The following is a 24,939-nucleotide window of genomic DNA, read 5'->3' as shown; positions in this document are numbered from 1 at the left end:
TCCAGTTCTCCAGAAATCTTTAAAAAGCTCATGTGGCCGCAATTTTTGACTTAGAGACGTCAAATTTTAAACTTCAGCTTTTCTTACATGTCTACACGACGTATTAAAATTTCTTGCCGACCGCCGACTGCGGCGGCTTGCAGCTGCAAAGTACAGCTGCAGCCGCTGAAATCTATATTTTGATATTTCTAATATAAAATTTACATAAAGATAAACATTTTCTGCAAACAATTGTTCTTCTAGCTTAAAAAATAAGAAAATTACAGCCGTTTGAAATTTTTAAGTAAAAAAGGACCTAAAAACAAAGGTTGTTAAATAAAAGGGTGAAGGAAGCGAAAATTGACTTTGACTTATAAAAGGTGGGAAATTCATTATCAAACAGGGAACTTGCACAAAAACATTTAGCCCTCTAGCTCTAATAGGAACTGAGATAATAGGGGGAGGGGCGTTGAACGCCCCCCCCCCCCCCGACCGATTAAGGTGCGGCAAGGGGCCCGACTGTTAAGGGTTAAATGATAACGTCTTTCTTTTTTCCTCTAAAATTGCAAGTTTCATCCTATTATTGACGTAGATAAGTGAAGGAGTTTTTGTTTAAAATAAATAGTAAATGTTGAAATGACTCAATTACCCCAAATTTTAAAAGCTATTTACGTCTTATACACTGTAATTCTTAATTAGCCGTGTCAGTATTGTGGCAGCCTTTACCACTTTTATATATAGTCTAATAGTCGACATACACCATGTCCATTGTAAATGCAGTGCTATAACACGGGCTGCCCTGTGCCCAATATAACCTAGCCTAATGTAAAACATTAACATAAGATATACTAACCCCTCTATCCCTTTTATTTTAAATCTTTTAAAAAATAAGTAAAGGGTTGGTTATGTGCTTCACTAGGCACTTTGAGGGAAACAACGCAGATTATTTTGTACCTGAGCATAAACTGGCATAGAGGAAGGGGAACCACCGCCAGACTGAGACTGTTGACCTAAAAGAATAAATATAATATGACTATTTCATTTTAAAACCTAGGTTAGTTATTTATCGCATCTCGTCGTATTTTAAACAGCTTTCTGTGGATATTAAAAAGAAAAAAAATTAAGACTAAATCTTACAAAACTGGTATTAGTTTTATGATTTTCATTATAATATTCATGGAAAATTTTCTTTAATACGATGCTATACATGATTTTTCAGTATGGTTGAGGACCGATTCCAATCCATGATCTATTAATCGATTTTAAAGCCATGATCGAAAAAAAGTTTTTCGTGTATTTAATTCTAGATCTATTTCATCTTTGATTTTGTAAGTCTTATGGCGTCAGATAGTAAAGTAAAGGTGTCACAAATAAAACTACTTTGCATATGTTATGTTCAGGAAAAAGTCCACCGTATTATACAAGTAAACTGTAATTGCTATCAATAAAGAAATTATTACCTAATAATATAATCAAAAATAAATGTTATCTAAACTAAAAGGATTCATATTTATTTTCAATCAAATTGAGAAAAATAAAAATTAATGGAATTTTTCCTGTTTCCTGTTTCTATCCGGGTAATTATTGGTGTGCTTTTACAGTAACTAAACAATATTTTGGTTAAATTGATAAAATTTTCCCCCCCCAAAAAACAACTTAGAACCTGTCATCTATAATACAAAGTAGAACGATGTCTGTCTGTCTGTCTGTCCGTCTGTCCGTCTGTCTGTCCGTCTGAAGCTTAAGATCTCAGTAACCACTGAACCGATTGGGCTCTACTCTTCAGGGAATATACCTACTGGTCCTGTGATGGTTTTAAGCTATTTTCTTGGGGGGTGGGAAACCTCTAACCCCCCCAAAAAATGAAAAATACCCCCTCCCCCCCCAAAAATTTTTTTTACTTTTTCTTTTTAAATCTAAAATACAAAAAATTAGGTTGATCAAACCTCTTGGGGCAAAGCCCCTAGAGGCTAGGGGCGAAGCCGCTAGTCTATAATACAAAGTAGAACGATGTCTGTCTGTCTGTTTGTTTGTCTGTCTGTTTGTCTGTTTGTTTGTAGCGAAGGATCTCGCTTACCGCTGAACCGATCGGGTTCTCCTTAACAGGGTAGCTTCTCATAAGTCCCGGGAAGGTTTATAACTATTTTGGGGGAGGGTACCACCACCCTATCAGGAGAAATCGCCCCTGGAAAAAAATTACCCCTCCCGAAAAAGAGACTCCAACGAAACATAAACCAATTATTTCTGTAATTAGATATTTTAAATAAAAAAAACATTCAAAGTGCCACTAGAGGCCTCTAGGGGCGTAGCCGCTAGTGTATAAATATTGTATTAATAGTTTTGCTTTAACAGATCATGTAAGATATACACACCAACATGTATAGAAAAGGATTTCTCGTATTCATTCGAATCCGGTGGATAGGAACCGGTTCTCATCCATACGAAAAAACTATGTCTAGCATCGTATTATATACAGTTTTCTACGAATATAGAAATGTACAATCATAAGATTAAAAGTAAAACTAGTTTTATATCCGCGGAAAGCCGTTTATAATACGATACGAGAAATAACTATTTCAAGATTATAAAGAAGTTATATTTTGTTCTCCTGCTAACAAATAAAAGCTTCATATAAGTCACAATATAAACTATTGCATTTATAAATTTAAGTCTGATTATTGATTTAGGCTATTTCCATGCTAGAGTTTCAATAAATTCTAATTTTTTAGCTAAAAAAGTGTATGCTATAATATACCCAGAAAGTCTAAAAAGTTTTTTCTTCAGAAAACTTAAGTAGGAGATAGGAGAGAAATTGAAATACAACTTTTTGCATCAGACAGTACGGGCATAGAGTTGATTTTTAACTACCTAAACATTTATTCTACTGTCCTTATAAAGTATAAATACAACTAAATTTTAAGGTATTTGATATAATATTAAAGTAAAACAATGGAGGGGTAATGGGGTTAAATAACTGTAAGCCCCCACCCTGTGGACCCTGTGCCGACTTTTGATTGGGTTTTGAATGGGAATATCAGCCATTATGTCAGTGATATTAACACAGCCAAGTCAGAAAGCAAATTGCTAGCAGACAAAAAAGGTCCCCAACACTGGATCCAGGTAGTTATCTGGATTACATATCTATACTTATTACGTTTATTGAAATAATTATCTTGCTTCTATCTTCATTTTTTTTTTTGAAATTCAAATAATTTTTCTGTTGGATATTGTTTTATAGCCATGGGTGGATTTTAATAAATAATCAGAATAAGAAAGCTAAATACATTTTTTTGTAGTTTTTATTTAATTTTTCTAATAAATAAAATAAACAATTTTTACTTCAATAAAATTAAGGTATGAGAATAATTGAAGAAAAACAATTTGATGGTAATCAAATCAAATGCCCCGCTACACTGTCAAAAACAAGAAAGCACGCATGCTAAGAGCGTGCAAATAAACTTTTCTCATTTGTGATGCACTTTTAATTGCTCCAGTGCAGCCTCCTGCATCATTATTTAAGTTTCTATGGATAATTTAGGGCTTTTTACACTCAAATAATGAAGATTGTAACAGTTAATTTCATCTCCACTGTATCTTTTATTTTAAGAAGGTTTTTGGTTTGATTCTCGGCCTAAACTATTATACCATAAAATGCAAAGAGAGAGGGGACAATGGGCTGTTTATTACATTAGTCCACGACGTTTTATAATAATGTTTTCTTATTCGTTGGCTTAACAACTATGGGGACTTTAGTGAACTTTGATTGGTTGGTTTATTAAGTTGAGTGTTCAAAAGTTTCAACTACTAATTTTAGGCTACAGAAGGGGTTATTTTGTCAATCATCATGAGGGATGTACATAAATTTATCGTCTATTGTCTTATCCCTTTAGATCCTTGCATAAATAAGCTGGTTCTATTTAAATCGTTTGATTGAGATTAGGGATATTGTTTTGACCCAGGAAAGGGTGTAAATCAATACCTTACAGGGTTAAAATTTTAAGACTAAGGTCAAGTAAACAAAGTATTGTCTGATTATGCCATATTTTATATTCTTAAATTGTTATTTAAAAAAAATCTGTATTGGATAATGAAGGGAATTATATTTTATCGTCGTTTATCTTTTCCCTCCCTGAAAAAGTATACGATAAAATTTAAATATGTAGGAAGAAAAGTTACAGAGTATTCTCCATGGAGGTAAAGATCAATGATGGTTAAATAATACTATTTCCAGTAAAGATTCGAAACCGATTTATATCCACTGGATTATAATCGTTTCTCAGGCATATATATAGGAAATTATGTATAACATCATATTACAGACAATTTTCACAACTAGTTGCAACTATCAAAACAAAAATTATAAAATTAAAACTAGTTTTGTTAGCCCGTCTCTCAGTCCCTTGGGTCTAACAAAACTTGTTTAAATCTCTTTATTATCTATTTTAATGTTCGCGGAAAGCTGTCTATAATACGATGCGATCGATTACTATCATGGTCTTTGTTCTATCCCTTTATCTCTGTGTATTGTCCAAATATGAAGTTTAAATCCTTTGTTAAAAACTAAATTTTTCAGTTGATCTTTAAAATAGTTCTTGAGACAACGCGTATAAGGGCTGGAAAATAATTATATTAAGTTGCAATACCTGCATTTAAAGGACTGAAGTGTGAAAATGATCCTGTAATTGACGCGACAACCAAAAATACCAGAATGTCATTGCTTCCGTTATAAAAAAGCTGTGTTTAGACTTTTTGACAACTTTTTTTTTGTATGAGGTAATTAAATTATTCTATTTATGATTTTATATGATATTTTAAGCTAAGTATCTCTATAATCAAGTCCGAAAGAATGTAAGTATGTCCTTAAACAGTATATTTATGCAATTTTATCAATATTCTTCTTATTTTTCCTGGCACTCTACAAGTGTTAATGTTGGTCTATTCTACTGTCTGATTTTAGAGTTTTGCTTTTATTAATTTTGTCATACTTGTTTTATGTCAAATTGGTAACTGAAAAGTCATGATGCAAAATGACTATTGTATGCTAACGATGAACGTTCTAACTTACCCTGATTATAAAGAAGATGTTCAATAAGTAGATTTCCTTGCTTAATATTCAATCTTAACGTACATTTACTTTTGAATTGTTTGAAATTTAGTGTGACAAAATGTTTAGATTTATGAGTTGCTAAAGCCAACAGATTAGACGCTCCACTTACTGTCTATACACAACGAACTACAATACAAAACAAGGATGACAACATCCATAAATGGTAAGATAAAATAATAAAAAACGAAATTTATTAAATTAAAATTAAAACAGTTAATTTGCCAATGAAATTACACATATGTATCTATAAAAGTACCTTATAGATAAAAACAAAAGTTGAACAGAAAGACAAACGGACAAAAAAAATATTATGGAGTGACTTTGTAACTGAAAGCAGAAAGACTAGGATACCTAAAAGTATGTATTGCACCTAACAATGTTAGGTTAATCTATGTCCTAATTTTGAACATAACATGCGGGTCTACCTCAAGTTTAACAGATATTTTACAAAAAATGTTTATATACTAGAATGTACCAAAAAATAGTTCTAAAACAAAATGTCAATTCAATTTCAATATTAAGAAGCAGTATTTTAAAGTTTTTCTAAGTTTCTACCTTTGTACTTTTTAAACTTGCTCACACTCTCGGACTACTGTGTCTTTGTAATTTACATAGATTGAGACAAAACATATTTTCTCAAAAATGTAGAGTAGACAATAGGTTAACGTGGCTTTTCTATAATTTACTTTGAATCTAATTTACAAAGAGATCCAAATACATTTAAGTACAAAGTTAATAAGGACGACAACATCCAAACAGGGAAGCTCTGAAACTGTAGGAAAAACGAGCATTACCACTTGTAGAGTAATAAACAGAATATAAATGTAGAAGTCTAAACAAAATTGTAAGTAAATTTGTAGCAAAACTGCTAAAATACAGGATATTGTTTGAGGACTTACTTAAATTTTTAGGACTTGATTTCGGTAATGTTTCGCTTATTACATTATACCTTGTTGTAATAGGAATCAGATGAATAGAAATATTATATCATACAAAAATTTTTAAAATCAGCACTTAAAGTTTTAAATCGAAAGGACAAGGCTGTATTTAACAACTTGTTTCCTTCTATTTAGGTATATTATTCTTTATAACCCATGTTAGAAGGACATTTATATGATGTTTAGTTATGATATTCTAGGATATTTTGCAAATTTAACAAGCATAATTATTTCTCAAAGTAGCATCAAAAAGAAATATACAATATACTAGCAACTTTGCCCTTAGAGGCCTCTAGGGCCACTTGAGGTAGGAAGGGGAGTCAACTTCTCCCAATTAGAATTTGTTTTGGGGGACATCCTACTAAATAGGTGTGATATCTTTAGCAAGTGTGAGGGTACCTTCTTCCAAAATATAATTATAAACCTACACAGAACCTATTAGAAGCGACACTGTAAAGGAGAACTATATTGGTTTTATGGCTAGCAAGTCACTTGACACAGGCAGACAGATAAACATCATGTTACTTTTATGTAAGGATATGATATGTTCAGCAATTATATAAAGTCAAACAATAGTGTGTCTGTATTTGTTTACCAGCCTATGCAGTCACATATTACTGTGCTAACATACATTGAGTAACGTATCTTACTTAAAGAGTAGCTGCTCTATTCTATATGACAAACTCTGTTTTAATGCGGGATTTTATGCATTTTTTGCATACAGAGGCAAGCCCACTAAACTTATAGTGGAAAACAGTAAAAGTTAAAAGAGGCCGCTATATATTTTACCATTGTGAATACTGGCTTCTCATTGGTTAATTGTTAATTTTTTCTGACGTCATAGTCAGACACTTTTACTGTTTTCTTATAGTGCTCCAATAAAGACTTACATAAAATTAATCGTTGAATTTTAAATTTAAAATACAAATTATTTAGTGGTAATATTTTAAATAATTATATTTTTACCCACTTACTAAACTACAAAGTAGAAAATATTAACCTTTTAGTTTTTTTAATTGAACAATAAACCTTAAAAATCTCCGTTTATGACTTTAAAAAGTGTATAAGGGTTTATCAAACTTTGCCAGGTTGTAAAACATTCCAAAGGACTTTTTACATAAATTTTATACTGGCAAAAATTCTCTAGTAAAAAATAAAGTGGAGTTTTTTATTTCTGTTAATGACATCTTTACGTGATTAGTTTTTATTTAAGATCAAATTTATAAAAAAGAATGTTGTTTTACTAGATTTCGGCTATTTACGATAATCTTGGAAATATGTAGAAGGTTAAAAAGTGTAAATAAATTATTAAGGCTTATTTTTTTTTTACAGTGAATATATCAAAGTTTATTTAAGGATATTGATATTCTTCCTAACAATTTTCCAAATTTTGGTGCATTTTTATACTTTAAAGTTTATCTCAAAATAAAATGTTTTGCAGGGTTTGGAATAAATATTCACATATACTTTTTTCAAATCAAAATTTAGATTTGTTCTTCTCCCGTACACTAATTATTACACTCTATGATCCTTAAAAATACTGTTCCTGTAATAAACAAAAAAAAGTATAAAGTCACAAAAATCTTCATAAATATATCAACATTTTAATCGTATTAAAATCTAAATCTCCATAAATCTTTAAAAATGTATATATGCTCTGTTCTACAATTTATACTTGTTTTGTTTGATTACATTATCCTTTTTTCTGTATATGTTTTGATGTTTTTATTTTGTTTAAGATAATTAAATGTCAAAGATTACCTTCAGCTATAAACAACAATTTTATATGCTTCATGAACTATAGCTGTGTTAGATGAATTGCAAATTAACGGCTATACCCTTAGAGGCCTCTAAAAGCACTTTTAAATTGTTTTGACACTTTTAAATTGTTTTGGGAGCTGGCATTTTTTTCTAAGGTTGAAATCTCATGGAAGGGTTGTTTTAAACTCCCCCAAAATAGTTATAAACCTTCCCAGACCTTATATTAAGCTTTTCTGTAATGGAGAACTACAGCAAGATCTTTAGGTACAGACAGACAGACTCAACGACATCCTGTTACATTTATATAAGGATTGAAACAAATTTTTGACTTTTAAAGTTATTAAATGTTTTATCAAAGTCCTAATGACATTATTATTCTTGTAGCATAAATCACAACATAAAAAGCTTTTTTCTTTTTAAAAGTAGCTACTTATTTTAAATTTATACTTTATTTAATTCCAATGAAAATACTATAGAGAAGTATAATAATAATATTTCTACCTACATACATCTATCTATCTACTCACATCTGCAGATGATGTCTTATATGAAACAGATTATAGTGCCTAATAAAAAATGACGTCATACAATACAATTGAAATGATAGGACAGTATGCATTGTGATTGACCAATCGTAAAATGTATATTTTTTTTCTTTCTTCATCTATTTAATTGTGTATCTTTCTATCTATATATTTATTTATATATATAATTATATTTCTATACATTTATCTATATATCTATTCATACCTGTAGCAGGTGACATAGATCTAACAAGATGTTGTGATTCTTTCTCAGATACTGGAGGCTCAGAGAAACATCTAAACAAAATACAAGAATGTAAATATCCATACTTGCTTAGCTTAGAATTATACTTTTAACATCCAGTTAAACTACAAGACTGAAGAGGATGCAATGTCCACCGAAATAAATTTCAATAAATAACAGACATTAAACAAGTTTAGTGTATGGTAGATGAACGCTAGTCCTGAATTACTACTAATAATATATCATTGGCTTATACCATAGTGGAACTGAGAAAATAATATTTTAACAATTAAAATAATTTTCAAGATTTTCGATCTAACCTATTCTTACGTCCATCAATATCTGTCTTTTCAGTAAGTTTTCCATCAAATGGATCATTTTTTTCGTTTAAAGTTTGGTGCAAGATTCTAGTCGAATTCGCTTGTAAGTCTTAATTCTGACCAAATGCATGCTATGAGTTTGGTCAGAATTATGAACAGTTTGACCTAATAAGTGCATTTGACTGGAATCTTGCAACCAACTTTAAAAAGCCTGAAAAAAATGTCTTAATCTATCTAATCTTAAAAATCTATCTATGTATCTATCTATATTTACCTGGCAGTATTAATTTTGCTCATATCTACGACAGGCATCCTACCCTGACCAGTAAGCTTGACCCGGGGAATGCTAACCTCACTGGGAGTTGTACCATCCTCACTATAAATATATTATCTTTACAATTAATGTTTCTGTAATGTTTGCAAGTAATATAAAACCATTTCCCCTTTTTATTCGAAACTGATTAAAATCCGGTGGATTAGAACCGGTTCTCAGACAAACGGAAAAATTATGTCTAGCATCGTATTATATTAAATGGGTTCAATATTAGCAACCTAAATTAACGACAATTTTTTTTCTGTCAATATATCCACGTATTCTGTAGCCATTTACTAAATTTATATGAAGAAAACCCAATTCATACCTTAAACAAGTCCAAGTCATATCCTCCAAAACATTATTAGGACTGCTACAGCTACTGCGACTGCGTCCGTGCAGTCCCAGGTGACCAATGCCCGGCCGACGGCTGCCAACACCATTTTGACCGTCCTGATGGTGGTGTTGTACATGACCCTTGTGCCCGTTTTGATGATGCCCGTTCAAATGACCGTTGACGTAGTTGCCCATACCAGAATCTTGAGATTGTTGACTCAATCTAAAATATTTACTACAGTAAATACTGCGAATTGATACTTTTTTTTACACTAAATTAAGCATATCAAAAAGTAGAACGATCTTTGGCCGCCTGTCTATAAATCTATCTGTGTTCATGTATAAAGCTTTAGATCTTGGTTAATGATGATCCGATTGTGCTCTATTTATCAGATAATGTACCAATTTGTCATACCAATGGTTAAGGCTTTTTTTCTTGTGGGGGAGCGAGGGGGGGGGGTAAAAATTCAGACAATCCCCCTTAAAATGTTTAAACTCTTAGGTCGAAACCCCCTGAGAAAAAAATTCCTCCTCCCAATTTTTTTTTCTAAACCAATATATTTATTTTGTAGGTGGGGGGAAGGGGGAGGGGTGTCACTGTATACTCCCCATCACCTCTTGGACCGCATTAGGGTATATATGTTGGATGAATATAAATAACATTCTCTAAATGATACAAACATTATGTTGCATTTAAAACTTTAGTTATAAAATTTATTCTGTTCCAATTTCATAACTTAAATCTAGGTTAATATTTCCACACTTCTAATAGAGAAAAACAACAAGAATGAAAAGGATAATAAAATCAAATATTAAAGATTATTAAATGATACCGCTTTTGATAAGAAGAAGTTACGTTTTGAAGTGTAAAGAAATAAATCGAAAGTTAAGGTAATAAAAATTGAGACCTACTATATTTTTGTGTTATATTGTTCAAGAGCATTTTTACGCGTGGGGGGGGGGGATTTTTCTAGGAATGATTTCTCTTGGGAGGGTGTGGTACGTTTCCCTGGACTTTAAGCTTCACTGAAAAGAAGAACCATATTGGTTAAGCGAGATCCTTCGGTTACACAGACTGATGGACATCATATTACTTTTATATCAAGATGATCGGTACAGAGATTTTTACATTCAGACAGAAGAACAAACAAACATCCTATCGCCTTTATTAATCATACCTGGATCTTTGTAAGCTGCTGCCATCCTGTGAATGTTGCGGAGAATGCATCGACCCTTGGGAGCTCTGGTGTCGCAGCTTCTGGTGTTGACTGTGATTTGGCTGTGGCTGTTGTGGCTGATGATGATTATGTTTGTTGTGGTGTTGATGGTCTTGATACTGTTGTTGTTGTTCAGCACTGCTGTGCACAAGAGCATTTACCGTCACCTAAACAACAACAGTTGTTAATTGGTGCTTACCCTGAAAGTTCCTGTCAAGCACTAAACCGCTCCTTCTTACTTTTAAAGGCAACAGTAAAAGTGTCTGACTATGACGTCAGAAAAAATTAACAACTAACCAATGAGAGGCCACTATATATTTTACCATTGTGAATACTGGCTTCTCATTGGTTAATTGTTAATTTTATCTGACGTCATAGTCAGACACTTTTACTGTGGCCACTTTTAAAATGCCCGCAATACACAATATAACCTAACCTAATTAGTTACAAGTAATTAACAATTATACTAAAATCTACCCCCCCCCCCCCCAAACCTATTTTTAATCTTTTTTTTTTCTTGGCGGGTTTTGTGGGAAACAGGATTACTTGGCTGCTGAATTAACATAGACACCTTATTATTGTAAAAAGTAATGAAATACTTTTGTATTATTCAACACTACTCTTTTCAAAAGGCCACCTTTCTGCTACTACTTCTATCTATCTATATGTCTGTCTATATGTTATGATAGATTTTACTGGAGACTTCTATTAAATTTTCAACAAATCTATAATAAAAAAAAACAGAAATTTGCTTATTTAATTTTCAACAACTCTATAATACAAAATAACAGATATTTGTCTATCAAATCTATCTATTTATCTGTCTATCTACCTGTTGATGTTGCCCATTAGAATTTGGAGGACAGGAGCATGAATTATTACTGACAGGTATAGCCTCTCCAGGAATATCATAGTTACCCATAGGTCCGATCTAGATTAACAAAATAGATTAATGAATTTGTTAATTTTTTTATGGAGTTGTCAAATGCATACTTCTATAAGATAAACACGAAATTACTTTTATTTAGGGCGCTTAAGGGAAAAGACAATAAATATATATGGATGCACATTGCACACACCTAATTATGTTAATAAAATACCAAATTTGATGGTAGCAACGTTTGGAAACTAGGAGTTTGAAAACTAAGGTTTTTTTTTGTTTTTTAAGCCAACAAATAAGTGAATAGTTTTAAAACTTTGAGTACCAGTATAATATACAGTCCAATGTCTCCCTCTTCCTGACTTTATTTTATAGATTTACTTTCATTCTATAATTACATTTAACACCGTATAAATCAATCATTACTTTATTAACGACTTGATTTTTTTTTGCAAAAAAAAGTCTAGATAAAAATGTCCTATTTTCTATATACTGTTCAATGTTCATCCTAATTTGGCATAAACTAAAATTTAGTAAAAATAATTGTCTGTTTTTTTCTATAATAATGTCTTAGTATTTTTTTTAATGATTCTATTCAACTAATTAAAAAAGCATCGCACACCCTTCTGAAATTTGTTGTAAAAAAACTTAATTGGCGTAAATGACGTACAGGCCTTAGCTGTATAGTAGTTGCGCCTCTAATAAACAGGTTTTAAGTAATTTGCATATAAAGACAGTTTTAAATTGCAAACATATTGTAAGCAAATTTGGTATAAGTACTCGAAAAAATTATAAGTGGAAAAAATATTTTATTCAAGGGTCGATTCCTTTTGGGAGGGTGATTGTACTCTCTCAAAATAGTTATCAACCTTCCCAGGGCCTAAAAAAGCTTTTCTTTGTTTACCATTAATGCTGTTGATTTATTAAATCTAAATAAATATCCCAAATCCTTAATTATAATATAAAATATGTAAAAAATTATTTATATCATTAGCATAACACTTATTACTTACATCGATCATTAATATAAACAAATTCATTAAATAAAAAAATTCATAGGACGACAGATTTTTTTATATAACTTGTAATGTCCCTAGTAGTTTTTACCCCTTTTCGGTCAGATTAGAAATCCACAGTCACTAGATTTCAGATTTAAATCTGTCTCAATATGACTCTTTGTTACCAAAGTTCAGATATGACAAAATTTGACCAAAGTTCAGATTTCAATCTGAAATTTAGTGACATTATGTCAGGTTATTTTCTCATTTTTGGCAATGCAAACAAATCTGACACAATATCACCAAAAGTCATATATGACATTTAGAGACATAGAGTCAGAGTTGGGGAAATTACCTAATCTGACACATTATTGCCAAAAGTCATATATGACATTTAATGAAATAGAGTCAGAGTTGAGAAATTTACCTAATCTGACACAATATCACTAAAAGTCATATATGACATTTAGTGACATAGAGTCAGAGTTGGGGAAATTACCTAATCTGACACAATATCACTAAAAGTCATATATGACATTTAGTGGCATAGAGTCAGAGTTGGGGAAATTACCTAATCTGACACATTATTGCCAAAAGTCATAAATGACATTTAGTGAAATAGAGTCAGAGTTGAGAAAATTACCTAATCTGACACAATATCACTAAAAGTCATATATGACATTTAGTGACATAGAGTCAGAGTTGGGGAAATTACCTAATCTGACACAATATCACTAAAAGTCATATATGACATTTAGTGACATAGAGTCAGAGCTGGGGAAATTACCTAATCTGACACATTGTTATTAGAATTCATATATGACATTTAGTGGCATAGAGTCAGAGTTGGGGAAATTACCTAATCTGACACATTATTGCCAAAAGTCATATATGACATTTAGTGAAATAGAGTCAGAGCTGGGGAAATTACCTAATCTGACACATTGTTATTAGAATTCATATATGACATTTAGTGACATAGAGTTAGAGTTGGTGAAATTACAATTCTACCCCATACTACTAGTGACATTATGTCAGGTTATTTTCTCATTTTTGGCAATGCAAACAAATCTGACACAATATCCCCAAAGGTCATATATGACATTTAGAGACATAGAGTCAGAGTTGGGGAAAAAACCTAATCTGACACATTATTGCCAAAAGTCATATATGACATTTAGTGAAATAGAGTCAGAGTTGAGAAAATTACCTAATCTGACACAATATCACTAAAAGTTATATATGACATTTAGTGACATAGAGTCAGATTTGGGGAAATTACCTAATCTGACACAATATCACCAAAAGTCATATATGACATTTAGTGATATAAAGTCAGAGTTGGGGAAATTACCTAATCTGACCCATTGTTGCCAAAAGTCATATATGACATTTAGTGAAATAGAGTCAGAGTTGAGAAAATTACCTAATCTGACACAATATCACCAAAAGTCATGTATGATATTTAGTGACATAGAGTCAGAGTTGAGGAAATCGCCTAATCTGACACATTGTTGCCAAAAGTCAGATATGACATTTAGTGATAGAGAGTCAGAGTTGAGGAAATCGCCTAATCTGAGACATTTTTACCAGAATTCATATATGACATTTAGTGACATAGAGTCAGAGTTGGGGAAATTACCTAATCTGACACAATATCACTAAAAGTCATATATGACATTTAGAGACATAGAGTCAGAGTTGGGGAAATTACCTAATCTGACACAATGTTACTAAAAGTCATATATGACATAGAGTCAGAGTTGAGGAAATTACCCAATCTGACACAATATTACCAAAAGTCATATATGACATTTAGTGACATAGAGTCAGAGTTGAGGAAATTGCCTAATCTGACACATTGTTACCAGAAATCATATAGGACATTTAGTGACATAGAGTCAGAGTTGAGAAAATTACCTAATCTGACACAATGTCACCAAAAGTCATGTATGATATTTAGTGACATAGAGTCAGAGTTGGGGAAATTACCTAATCTGACACATTGTTGCCAAAAGTCAGATATGACATTTAGGGACAGAGAGTCAGAGTTGAGGAAATTGCCTAATCTGACACATTGTTGCCAAAAGTCAGATATGACATTTAGTGATAGAGAGTCAGAGTTGAGGAAATCGCCTAATCTGACACATTTTTACCAGAATTCATATATGACATTTAGTGACATAGAGTCAGAGTTGGGGAAATTACCTAATCTGACACAATATCACTAAAAGTCATATATGACATTTAGAGACATAGAGTCAGAGTTGGGGAAATTACCTAATCTGACACAATGTTACTAAAAGTCATATATGACATTTAGTGACATAGAGTCAGAGTTGAGGAAATTACCCAATCTGACACAATATCACCAAAAGTCATATATGATATCTAGTGACATAGAGTCAGAGTTGAGGAAATAGCCTAATCTGACACATTGTTACCAGAATTCATATATGACATTTAGTGACATAGAGTCAGAGTTGGGGCAATTACCATATCTGACACATTGTTACCAAAAGTCATATATGACATTTAGTGAAATAGAGTCAGAGTTGAGCAAATTACCTAATCTGACACAATATCACCAAAAGTCATGTATGATATTTAGTGACATAGAGTCAGAGTTGGGGCAATTACCATATCTGACACATTGTTACCAAAAGTCATATATGACATTTAGTGACATAGAGTCAGAGTTGGGGAAATTACCTAATCTGACACATTGTTACTAGAATTCATATATGACATTTAGTGACATAGAGTCAGAGTTGGGGCAATTACCTATTCTGACACATTGTTACCAGAATTCATACTAAAGATGTAAAATTAGTACCTACTGCTGCTCTTTCAGGCATTAGAGATTGGAGTAAGAGTAGGGGGGAAGCCTTATCCCTAAATCAGGTATGCATGGGGGTCCTTGGCATGGTGCACTAGTGATCGAAAAACGCTGTAAGGTCATAGGTTGATTAAAAAGTCATTCTGGACTAGCATTGTGTAGTAGCTCAATAGTGTATTAGTGGCGTTTGTTAGTTCAATGACTAGGAGTCATGTTAGATCCTAGGTTGCATTGAAAAGTCCCTAGGATTTGATGTGGCTTCAGTCATTGCTGCTAGTGCGTCATGTTCATGCTTTGGTTGCATTAAATGTTGCAATAACACCATGACCAAAAAATCACGAAACCTTAACTCTCCACCTTTAAGTTTGACGTGTAAATGACCCACAGGTTCTAATTAAAGTGTCAAGGAAACTGTTGGGAAGGATGCAACTAGAATCCACGTCATACCAAAGACGGTAATAATGGTACCTACCTGCATTGTTTGTCACAGGACATAGAAAAAAAATGCAGAGTAGGGGGAATGCCTTGGCCCAAAACAGGGGCAACTCATTGCCATGCACAGTTAGGATCTCCAGACAAAGATCATGCAATCAAAGAGTTGGTTGTCTGTAATGTACTATACTACAGGTATGAGGTGAAGGACCAAGAGTCTGGCCTTGAATTGACAAGTTGTTCAGTCCGGGTGCAACTCACCCACACAACATTAAACCTTACAGATTGGGGGGGGGGGGGTCATATTGACCCCCACCTCTAGTTTTTTCAATGTCATTTTTTTTGTAGGTAAGATAGAGATTTTGTTAGTTGTGACTTTATGACTTTTTAAGTTTAGTAATTATACGTCGGCAAGAGTTGATCTTATAAGGAATACTGGTCTGTGTCGGTCGTGGCGTCTTGTCAAAGTCGGTTAGGTGGCACCAAATATAGAAAAAAAATCTAAATAAATCTTCATTTCTACATTATGACTTTTGTTTATAAGGTAGAAACCTAAAATTTTTTGGTGAATACTTAGATATCGATGATCTTCTGAGAAAAGTGGTGATATGACCGTTTGACCGCTAACTGACCAACTTTATGACCGATTTTTGTACGGCTTTTACTACAGACATATATTATGATTATCGTGGCTTCTATTTCAGCTAGAGACCTATGAATTTGTTTGGTACATCCTTGAGCAACAATAAACAGATAAACATAATAATTGGAGCCGCCAACCGCTGTTTTACCGCCGTAACCACCGAAAATAATGGTTCTCGTTATTTGCCGTTTTTCGGCGATGATCAGAAAAAGTAATTTTTTGTTATGAAAAATAAAAGTTCGTACTAAAATTTGGTCATCCTAGCTGCAAAATTGGACGCTCTACAGCTGTTTTAATATTTAGCGGCTGGCCGCTAAAAAGCGGCTAAGGAGCGGTCTGACCGCTATGACTCTAAAAATACACATGAACCACCAGAAAAAAAATTTATCTATAACAGGAGCCGAGATAGAGGGGGGGGGGTCAATATGAAATAATTAATTAATTTGATAAACTTTAGCCCTCAAGTTTTTTCTATCTCATTTCTGTGTGCTAAAGATGGAGTGACTTTTTAAATATGGGTATGACACATAACAGAGAGTTTGAATTTTTTGAATATCTCCATCCTGGCAGGCACAGGATGCAAGCAACCTGGGCAGGGTCATCCAGGTAAAGAGCAAAAATATTTTTTGACTTAATCAAAGCATTTTATCTAATCAAAATACTAAATTATCCTCTAGTAGTAAATCATTATTAGAAATATAGGTGTTCAAGTCAATTTCAGGTTCCAGGTATGATCCTGTAGGTCCTGATCCCTTAGATCTCCAGAAATCTTTTAAAGCCTCCCATGACCCCCAACTTTAGCGAGTAGTAGCTGCCAAGTACAGCTGCAGCTGCTTTGTTTTTGTTTTGAGACTTCTAATATAAAATTTACATAAAGATAAATACTTTTTTTAATGCATTTCTAGCTTCAAAAATAAAAATTACAGCCATTAATAATTTTTAAGTAAAAAAGAACCTAAAAGCAAACGTTATTAGATAAAAGGTTGAAGGAAGCAAAATTTGACTTTGATTCACTTATAGTCAGAAACTTATTATCAAACAAGGGACATGGAAGTAAAAGTGGCTGACTCAGATTATGATGTCAAAAAAAATTAACCAATGAAAGGCCAATATAAATTTTACCATTGGTAAATTACAGTGTATACTGGCCTTTCATTGGTTAATTTTTTTACTAGCTTTGGGACATGCACAAAAAAATTTTAGCTTCTAGCTCTAATAAGAGCTGAGATAATTGAGGGGGGGGGGGGGGGCAAATTGATAAGGGTGAGGCTAGGGGCCCAACTGTTAAGGGATAACTGGCAAAAAGAGTTATTTTTGCATCATTTATAGACAGCTTGCTGTAGATAGTAATACGATAATTTGTAAGAATTATTCCTAGTTTTGTTATCTATGAGGCTCCAAAGGCACGGGCGAACAGTGCTGATATCAATTGTATTAAGAATAATCAATTTACTATTTGCAGAAAATTTTCTATAATACAATGTTATACATGATTTTCAGTATGGCTGTGAACATTTTTTAATCCAGCGGATTTTAATCGGTTTTGAAGCTATACTGGAAAAGTAATTACACTTTTTAAAGCTATTTGACATTCTCTGATGCTATGAAAGATAGACTGCTGAAATTAATAGATATCTATGACATATGCACATCTAGTCTATACATTGTTTTATCAGTCATTTTCTTTTAAAAATATTAAAACTTTTTTTTATAAATCATGATTTTTAAAAACATATTTTCTCATTCATTCATTTGTGTATTATTAAAGTGCAAAGTTATTCTATGTTGACGTTCGTCCGTTCAAGTCTGTAAATATAACAGATGAAAGTTTTGAGTGAATTTTACAAGCCTTGGTATGACCAGCGGGTATATTCCCAAAAAGCTGAGTCCAATCTTTCAATTTTTGAGATCTAATTCTTTATACTGCATACACTGTTCTTTAAAGATATACATCTGAACCTAAATTGGTAGATACATCAATCTAATAACCGTACAGGGATCTAAAGGGAAAAGACAAGTGCCGATAAATTGAAGTGCATACTCAATGGGGATGCACAAAATTACCCCTTCTGTAGATTGCAATTAGTGGTTGAAACGTTTGAACAGGGAACTTAACCCTTAACGGTCGGGTGAGGGGGGGCATTGAATGCCCCCCCCCCCCCCCCCCCTCCAGTATTTTCTATCTCATTTTCTGTGTGTGTGAAAGATAAAGAGCCCAAACTGCCTGACTTTTTAAGTATGGGTATGACACATAACTGAGAGTTAGATTTTTTTGGTTGCACTAAAAACCCATAATCGTTGTAAGTTTTAAGTTAAAAATAGTAGAACGATAAAAATTTATACTAACTTAAAAAAAATATTTAGTGAATATTATCATGCTACTACTATATTTAAGCCTTAAAACTCACACCTTTACAGATTTTTTAGCAAAACCTTACTAATAATCATCATTTCAAATTAATGTTTTTTTGACGTATTTATCAAATCATATTGTGTATAGGTATATTACTTACAGGTAATCCTTATATATTATTGCTTGTTTGGCTTATAAACCAAATGATACTGTTTCTTCAATTCTTCTGAAATGAGCAACTTTTACTATAAATGTGTGAGGATTAATATTATCTTCCCATTGTTAACTCACATGTCAGACAATATTGTTGTAGAATGCTGAAAAAAAGTATGCATTTTATTATTTAATAGCAGCTATGCCCCCTAGAGGCCTTTAGGAGCACTTAAGAGGGGGAAGTCGAATTTGATAACCCAATTTCTTATTTTAGATTTTAAAAGAGATTAATAGGGGATAGTTAGTTTGATGGTTGGTTTGTGTGTGTGTGTGTGTGCGTGCCCGTGTGTACGTGCGTGTGTGTCCGTGCGTGTGTGTTTTGTAAGTGCGCGCCGGTCAATACAATGAGAGTCGGGTCGCGTCAGTTATCCAAAGGCAACCATAGGAGAACCACGCAATTGTTATAATTATGTGCAATGTATCTTTTAGTTATATATAGAGTTATTTGATAATTAATGAAACATTTATATCCAGTAAATTCTAACTGTATTTTTAATGGTGCCTCTAAATAATTTTATATTCTATAAGTAATACTTTTAAGGATATCTAAATTATTTAAAGCCGTAACGTTAAAATAAAACTACGCATTATTGAAGCCAAACTCTATTGAAAAGAAAACTGGCTGTTCTATAGGATTAAGGTAAGAACATTTTTAATCAAAAGTTTATAAAGTTTTATTATTATTGCGGCTTTCTACGGATATTAAAATGAAAAAAAAAATATATAGAAAGAATAATTATGTTTATTTTAATATTCATTGAAATCTGTAATACAATGCTATATATTACATAAATCAGTATGGCTTAGAACCGATTCTAATCCTGTGGATATTAATCGGTTTTGAAGCTCTACTGAAAAATGTATAATACATTTTTACAAGTGAAGCTTTTTTTTATAACTGGAGCTGGTCCGTGCGTTCATAAGTCCATATGGGGGGGGGGTTAAGCAAGGACGTCAAAGATTCGATTTTATTAATTTTGTCATCTTTGTTTCTCTGTTGTTTATCAGGGATCTAAAGGGATAAGACAATGACCGATAAATTGATGTACATCTCCTTAGATAATACACAAAACTACGACTGTAAAATGTCCATAGTGGTTGAAATTAATAAACCAACCAATTAGAATTCAATGAAAGTGGCTAAAGTTGTTAAGCCAACGAATATTAAAACTTCATCTTAAAACTTTGGGGACTAGTGTAATAAAGAGCCTAATGTCCCCTCCCTCTCTGGATAATTCTATTGTCATTTTCTTATCTCTACCATTTTAGTATTGGCATAACATGGTAAGTTACAATTATAGGAAAGGAGTGAGGAAAAAGATACCCAAAGTTTTATAACCACGCATATTTTATAAAAGATCTTTTAGGGATTTTATTAGTTGGTTTCCAACTTGTTTTGCCCAATCTTTACCTAATCAATTCATTAAATAATTTAATTCCACAACAGGGGTAATTTTAATGATCATTGTCTTATCCCTGAATTATCCCTCACCTCGTAAGGGCGAGATTATCCCTGAAGTATATACAAATTTTAATAACCATGTTATCTTGTTTGTTGGCCCAAAAGCTTTAGGTAATTATATTAAAGTTTTATTATCGCAGGTATCTAAAGGGATAAGACAATGGCCGTTAAATTAATATACATCCATATTGATAGTAAACATAATTACCCCTTCTGTAGATTTCAATTAGGGTTGGAAACGTTTGAACATTTGAAAATATTTGAAAATAATGATAGATTATTGAATTTTGATTAGTTGAGTCCTCAAAGTTGTTTGTAAATAGGGAATTTTCATCAATTTATCGTCCATTGTCTTATTCTTGAAGATTTCTTGTAAAAACGAAAATTTAGTTTAAAGTAAAAACAAGAAAAATTAATCCATAAATGCGATGCTATAAAATAAAATATTTACGCTTTCACTCGAAGTACCTTGATGAGCACTGAAACCATTAATTTTGGGTCAGGTTGTCAGGATAGGTTGTATAAGGAGAAGGGGGGTGGCATTTTACTTAAAACGTTTTTAATTTGAGGCATATCTTTGAGCAAATAAAATGAAGTTTTTTACACATTATTTTTAAAATATTTTTACTCCTACAATTGTATATTTTAAAATCCTTGGAAAGCTGTTAAGTGTTTATAATACGATACTATAAATAACTATTTTAGTAACTATTTTAGTGTGGCTACGAATCTAAGCTTTCCCTCTTGATAGGTTATGAGTCATACTGAAAACAAGGATGACAACATCCATAAAAGCAAAGCACTGAAACAGTAGGACAAACGGACATTACCACTTGTATAGTATCTGAACTGAATAATCAGAATTTAAAAGTATAAGAGTCGAAGCAAAATTGTAAATAAATTTGTTGAAAAACTGCTTGAAGCAGGATAATGTTTATGGACATACTTACATTTTTGGACTTGATTATAGAGTTGCTTCGCTTATAATATTGTTCTTTGTTGTCCCAGGAATCAATATACCAAAAATCAGATCAAACGGATAATTAGAACACTTGAAAATTTGTTGTTAAAAAAGTAGAAAAATTAACATGTTTAAAATGGACGTACGGACATTCTAGTAATGATTATAGAGTTTCTACGCTTTCTAAATCGTACCCAACTACTACAGGAATCATCATGCAAAGTTTGAAATCGATAGGACAATTCTAACATGCCTAAATTAACGAATAAAAGCTATCTATCTCGGACGGACGTACGGACGGACGGACCGACCCTAATTATAGAAAAGCTTCGCTTTTAAAAAAAACATTATTATATTGTAGAAAACATTGCTTGCGCAATAACTGTTTACAATATGCACAATTACAATTATAAAAATGGGACCCCTTTTGTAGATTAAAATAATCGGTGGAAAAGTTTGGACACTGCCTTTTGTAGACACACCATACTCAGGGATGTAGGGATCATTGAGCAGTAAATTACATTTTTACCCAAGGAGGGAGAGTACACTGGACTGTATTTACACAGGTAACCAAAGTTTCATTACTATCCCTGCTCTATGGTTAGCTTAAAAACTTTGGGTACTTTTGTCTAATTTTGATTGGTTGGTTCCAAACAAGTAGTGCCCAATCAATAATTTTAATCTACAACAGGGGTAATTTTATTTTCAGTATGGCTCTGAAACCGATTAATATACGCGGGATTAATACCGGTTCAAAGCCATACTGGAAAAATGTTAGACAATTTTATATGAATATTAAAATGAAAAAGGAATTGTGGTTGGTAACAGATAAACTTTATTTAAATATGGGGTAATTGTTTATCATCATTGGGTATGTACATCAATTTATTGTCCATTGTATTATCGTCTTATCCCTTAACATCCCTGATTTATTACCCTCCCTAAACAAATAAAATATAAGATAGGGTTTATTTTCCCACATACCTTTATAGAAAGTTAGGTCCCCAAAATTTTATAAAAACGTTTCTGATTCGTTGGCTTAACAACTTTGGGGACTTTATTAGATTTTGATTGGTTTGTGTAATATTTAGTTGAGTGTCCAAACGTTTCAACCACTAATTGTAATCTACAGAAGGGGTTCTTTTGTAAATCATCATTAGGGATGTACATCAATAAATCGGCCATTGGATATAGTTGAAATTGGGTTGCTGTTTGTTAGGCATAATTATTTCAAACTTTTTTATATTTTTGAGGGAGGGGCCGTTTGACCGTAAATTACATTGGTACCCAAAGCTTTATAACCGCATTATCTTGTTTTATTTCCATGAATTTTGATTGCTTTGTCTGAATTTTTGGTCAATAATTTTAATCTACGTCAGTCACAGAGAGTTATCTCTTTTCGTTAATTTAAACAGGTTAGAATTGTCCTATTGATTCCAAACTTTGTATGATGATTCCTGTAGTAGTTCGGTTTAATTTTGAAAGCGTAGCAACTCTATAACCAATACCAGAATGTCTGTACGTGTATTTGAAACATGTCGATTTTTAACTTTTTTGACAACAAATTTTTGTATGTTAAAATTATCCGATTCTTCTGATTTTTTGAAAACGGATTCCTATTACAACAAGGTACAATGTTTTAAGCAAAGCATCTCTATAAACAAGTCCCAAAAATGTAAGTATAGAGTTTTGCAACAAATTTACTTACAATATTGTTTGTATTGATGCATTAATATTCTGCTAATTCAGTTCTGACAATCTACAAGTGTTAATGTTCGTTTCTCCTTCCATTTCAGAGCTTCGATTTTATGGATTTTGTCATCCTTGTTATTAATATTCCGCAGTCTAGTATTCTAAAACTGGATATTTGCCTCCTCCCCATTTGAAAAAGCTTGTACATCATTACTTCCCAGACCTCCCAGACAACGGTTTTTAAAAGCGAAGCTTTTCTATAATTAGGGTCGGTCCATCCGTCCGTACGTCCGTCCGAGATAGATAGCTTTTATTCGTTAATTTAGGCATGTTAGAATTGTCCTATTGATTTCAAACTTTGCATGGTGATTCCTGTAGTAGTTAGGTACGATTTAGAAAGCGTAGCAACTCTATAATCATTACCAGAATGTCCGTACGTCCATTTAGACATGTTGATTTTTTTACTTTTTTAAAAACAAATTTTTATGTGATCTAAATATCCGTTTTATCTGATTTTTGGTATATTGATTCCTGGGACAACAAAGAACAATATTTAAGCGAAGCAGCTCTACCGTTTGTCCTACCGTTTCAGTGCTTCGCTTTTATGGATGTTGTCATCCTTGTTTGATATAAAAAGAATAGCGTCGCTTTTAACAAGAATGATAAACATGCATTTTTATGAAGTGACAAGGATGACAAAATCCATAAAAGCGAAGCCTTGAAACGGTATGACAGACGAACATTAACTCTTATAAAGTATCAGAACTGAATTTACAAAATATAAATATAAAAGTTTTGACAAAATTATATGTATATTTTTAAAAGCGAAGCTTTTCTATAATTAGGGTCGGTCCGTACGTCCGTCCGAGATAGATAGTTTTTTTCTCTCGTTAATTTAGGCATGTTAGAATTGTCCTATCGATTTCAAATTTTGCATGGTGATTCCTGTAGTAGTTAGGTACAATTTAGAAAGAGTAGCAACTCTATAAGCATTTCTAGAATTTCAGTACGTCCATTTTAAATATTGATTTTTCTAAGACAACAAAGAACAATATTCAAGCGAAGCAACTCTATAATCAAGTCCTAAAAATGTAAGAATGTCCATAAACATTATCCTGTATCAAGCAGTTTTTCAACAAATTTATTTACAATTTTGTTTCGCCTCTTATACATTTATATTCTGATTATTCAGTTCAGACACTATACAAGTGTTAATGTCCGTTTGACCTACCGTTTCAGTGCTTCGCTTTTATGGATGTTGTAACAAAACTTCTTAAATACAGAATTCTGTTTAAGGACATACTTACATTTTTAGGACTTGATTATATAGATGCTTCGTTTATAATATTGTACCTTTTTGTATTAGGAGTCAGTATTTCAGGTCAATCGGATATGAAATAAAATTATATTGTTAAAAAAGATAAAAATTAACATGTTTAAAATGAACTTACGGACATTATGGTAACGATTATAGAGTTTGTACGCTTTCTAAATCGTACCTAACTACTACAGAAATAATCATGCAAAGTTTGAAATCGATAGGACAATTCTAACTTGCCTAAATTAACGGAAAAGCTATCAGTTACGTACGGACGAACTGACAATAATAATAGAAAAGCTTTGCTTTTAAAAATTAAGTCAAGTAGCGCAGATATAATTAAATCTATGTATACATTATTACCATGAACAATTTATCTGTAAGTAGTGAAGCTTTTCTTTTGTTTATA

At 32.2% G+C, this 24,939-nt stretch overlaps 1 protein-coding gene across 4 annotated transcripts in view; it reads right to left on the bottom strand.

Moving 5' to 3' along the window:
• Positions 1–24,939, bottom strand: part of LOC145324953 (uncharacterized) — a 103,655-nt gene that overhangs the window by 4,532 nt on the left and 74,184 nt on the right. For all 4 annotated transcript variants that reach the window (XM_080167717.1, XM_080167716.1, XM_080167718.1 and 1 more), the window contains 6 exons: positions 11,572–11,670; positions 10,701–10,906; positions 9,515–9,745; positions 9,148–9,249; positions 8,536–8,606; positions 934–989 (listed from right to left, as the gene is read on the bottom strand). In XM_080167717.1, the coding sequence (XP_080023843.1) occupies positions 934–989; positions 8,536–8,606; positions 9,148–9,249; positions 9,515–9,745; positions 10,701–10,906; positions 11,572–11,670 (765 nt within the window). The remainder of the gene's footprint in view (positions 1–933; positions 990–8,535; positions 8,607–9,147; positions 9,250–9,514; positions 9,746–10,700; positions 10,907–11,571; positions 11,671–24,939) is intronic.

The sequence above is a fragment of the Acartia tonsa genome, chromosome 7 (assembly GCF_053477335.1).
Source record: "Acartia tonsa isolate MP-2025a chromosome 7, ASM5347733v1, whole genome shotgun sequence".
NCBI classification, from domain to species: domain Eukaryota; kingdom Metazoa; phylum Arthropoda; class Copepoda; order Calanoida; family Acartiidae; genus Acartia; species Acartia tonsa.
The sequence above is the reverse complement of the archived record's forward strand: the minus strand, read 5'-3'. Positions and strand labels throughout refer to the sequence as shown.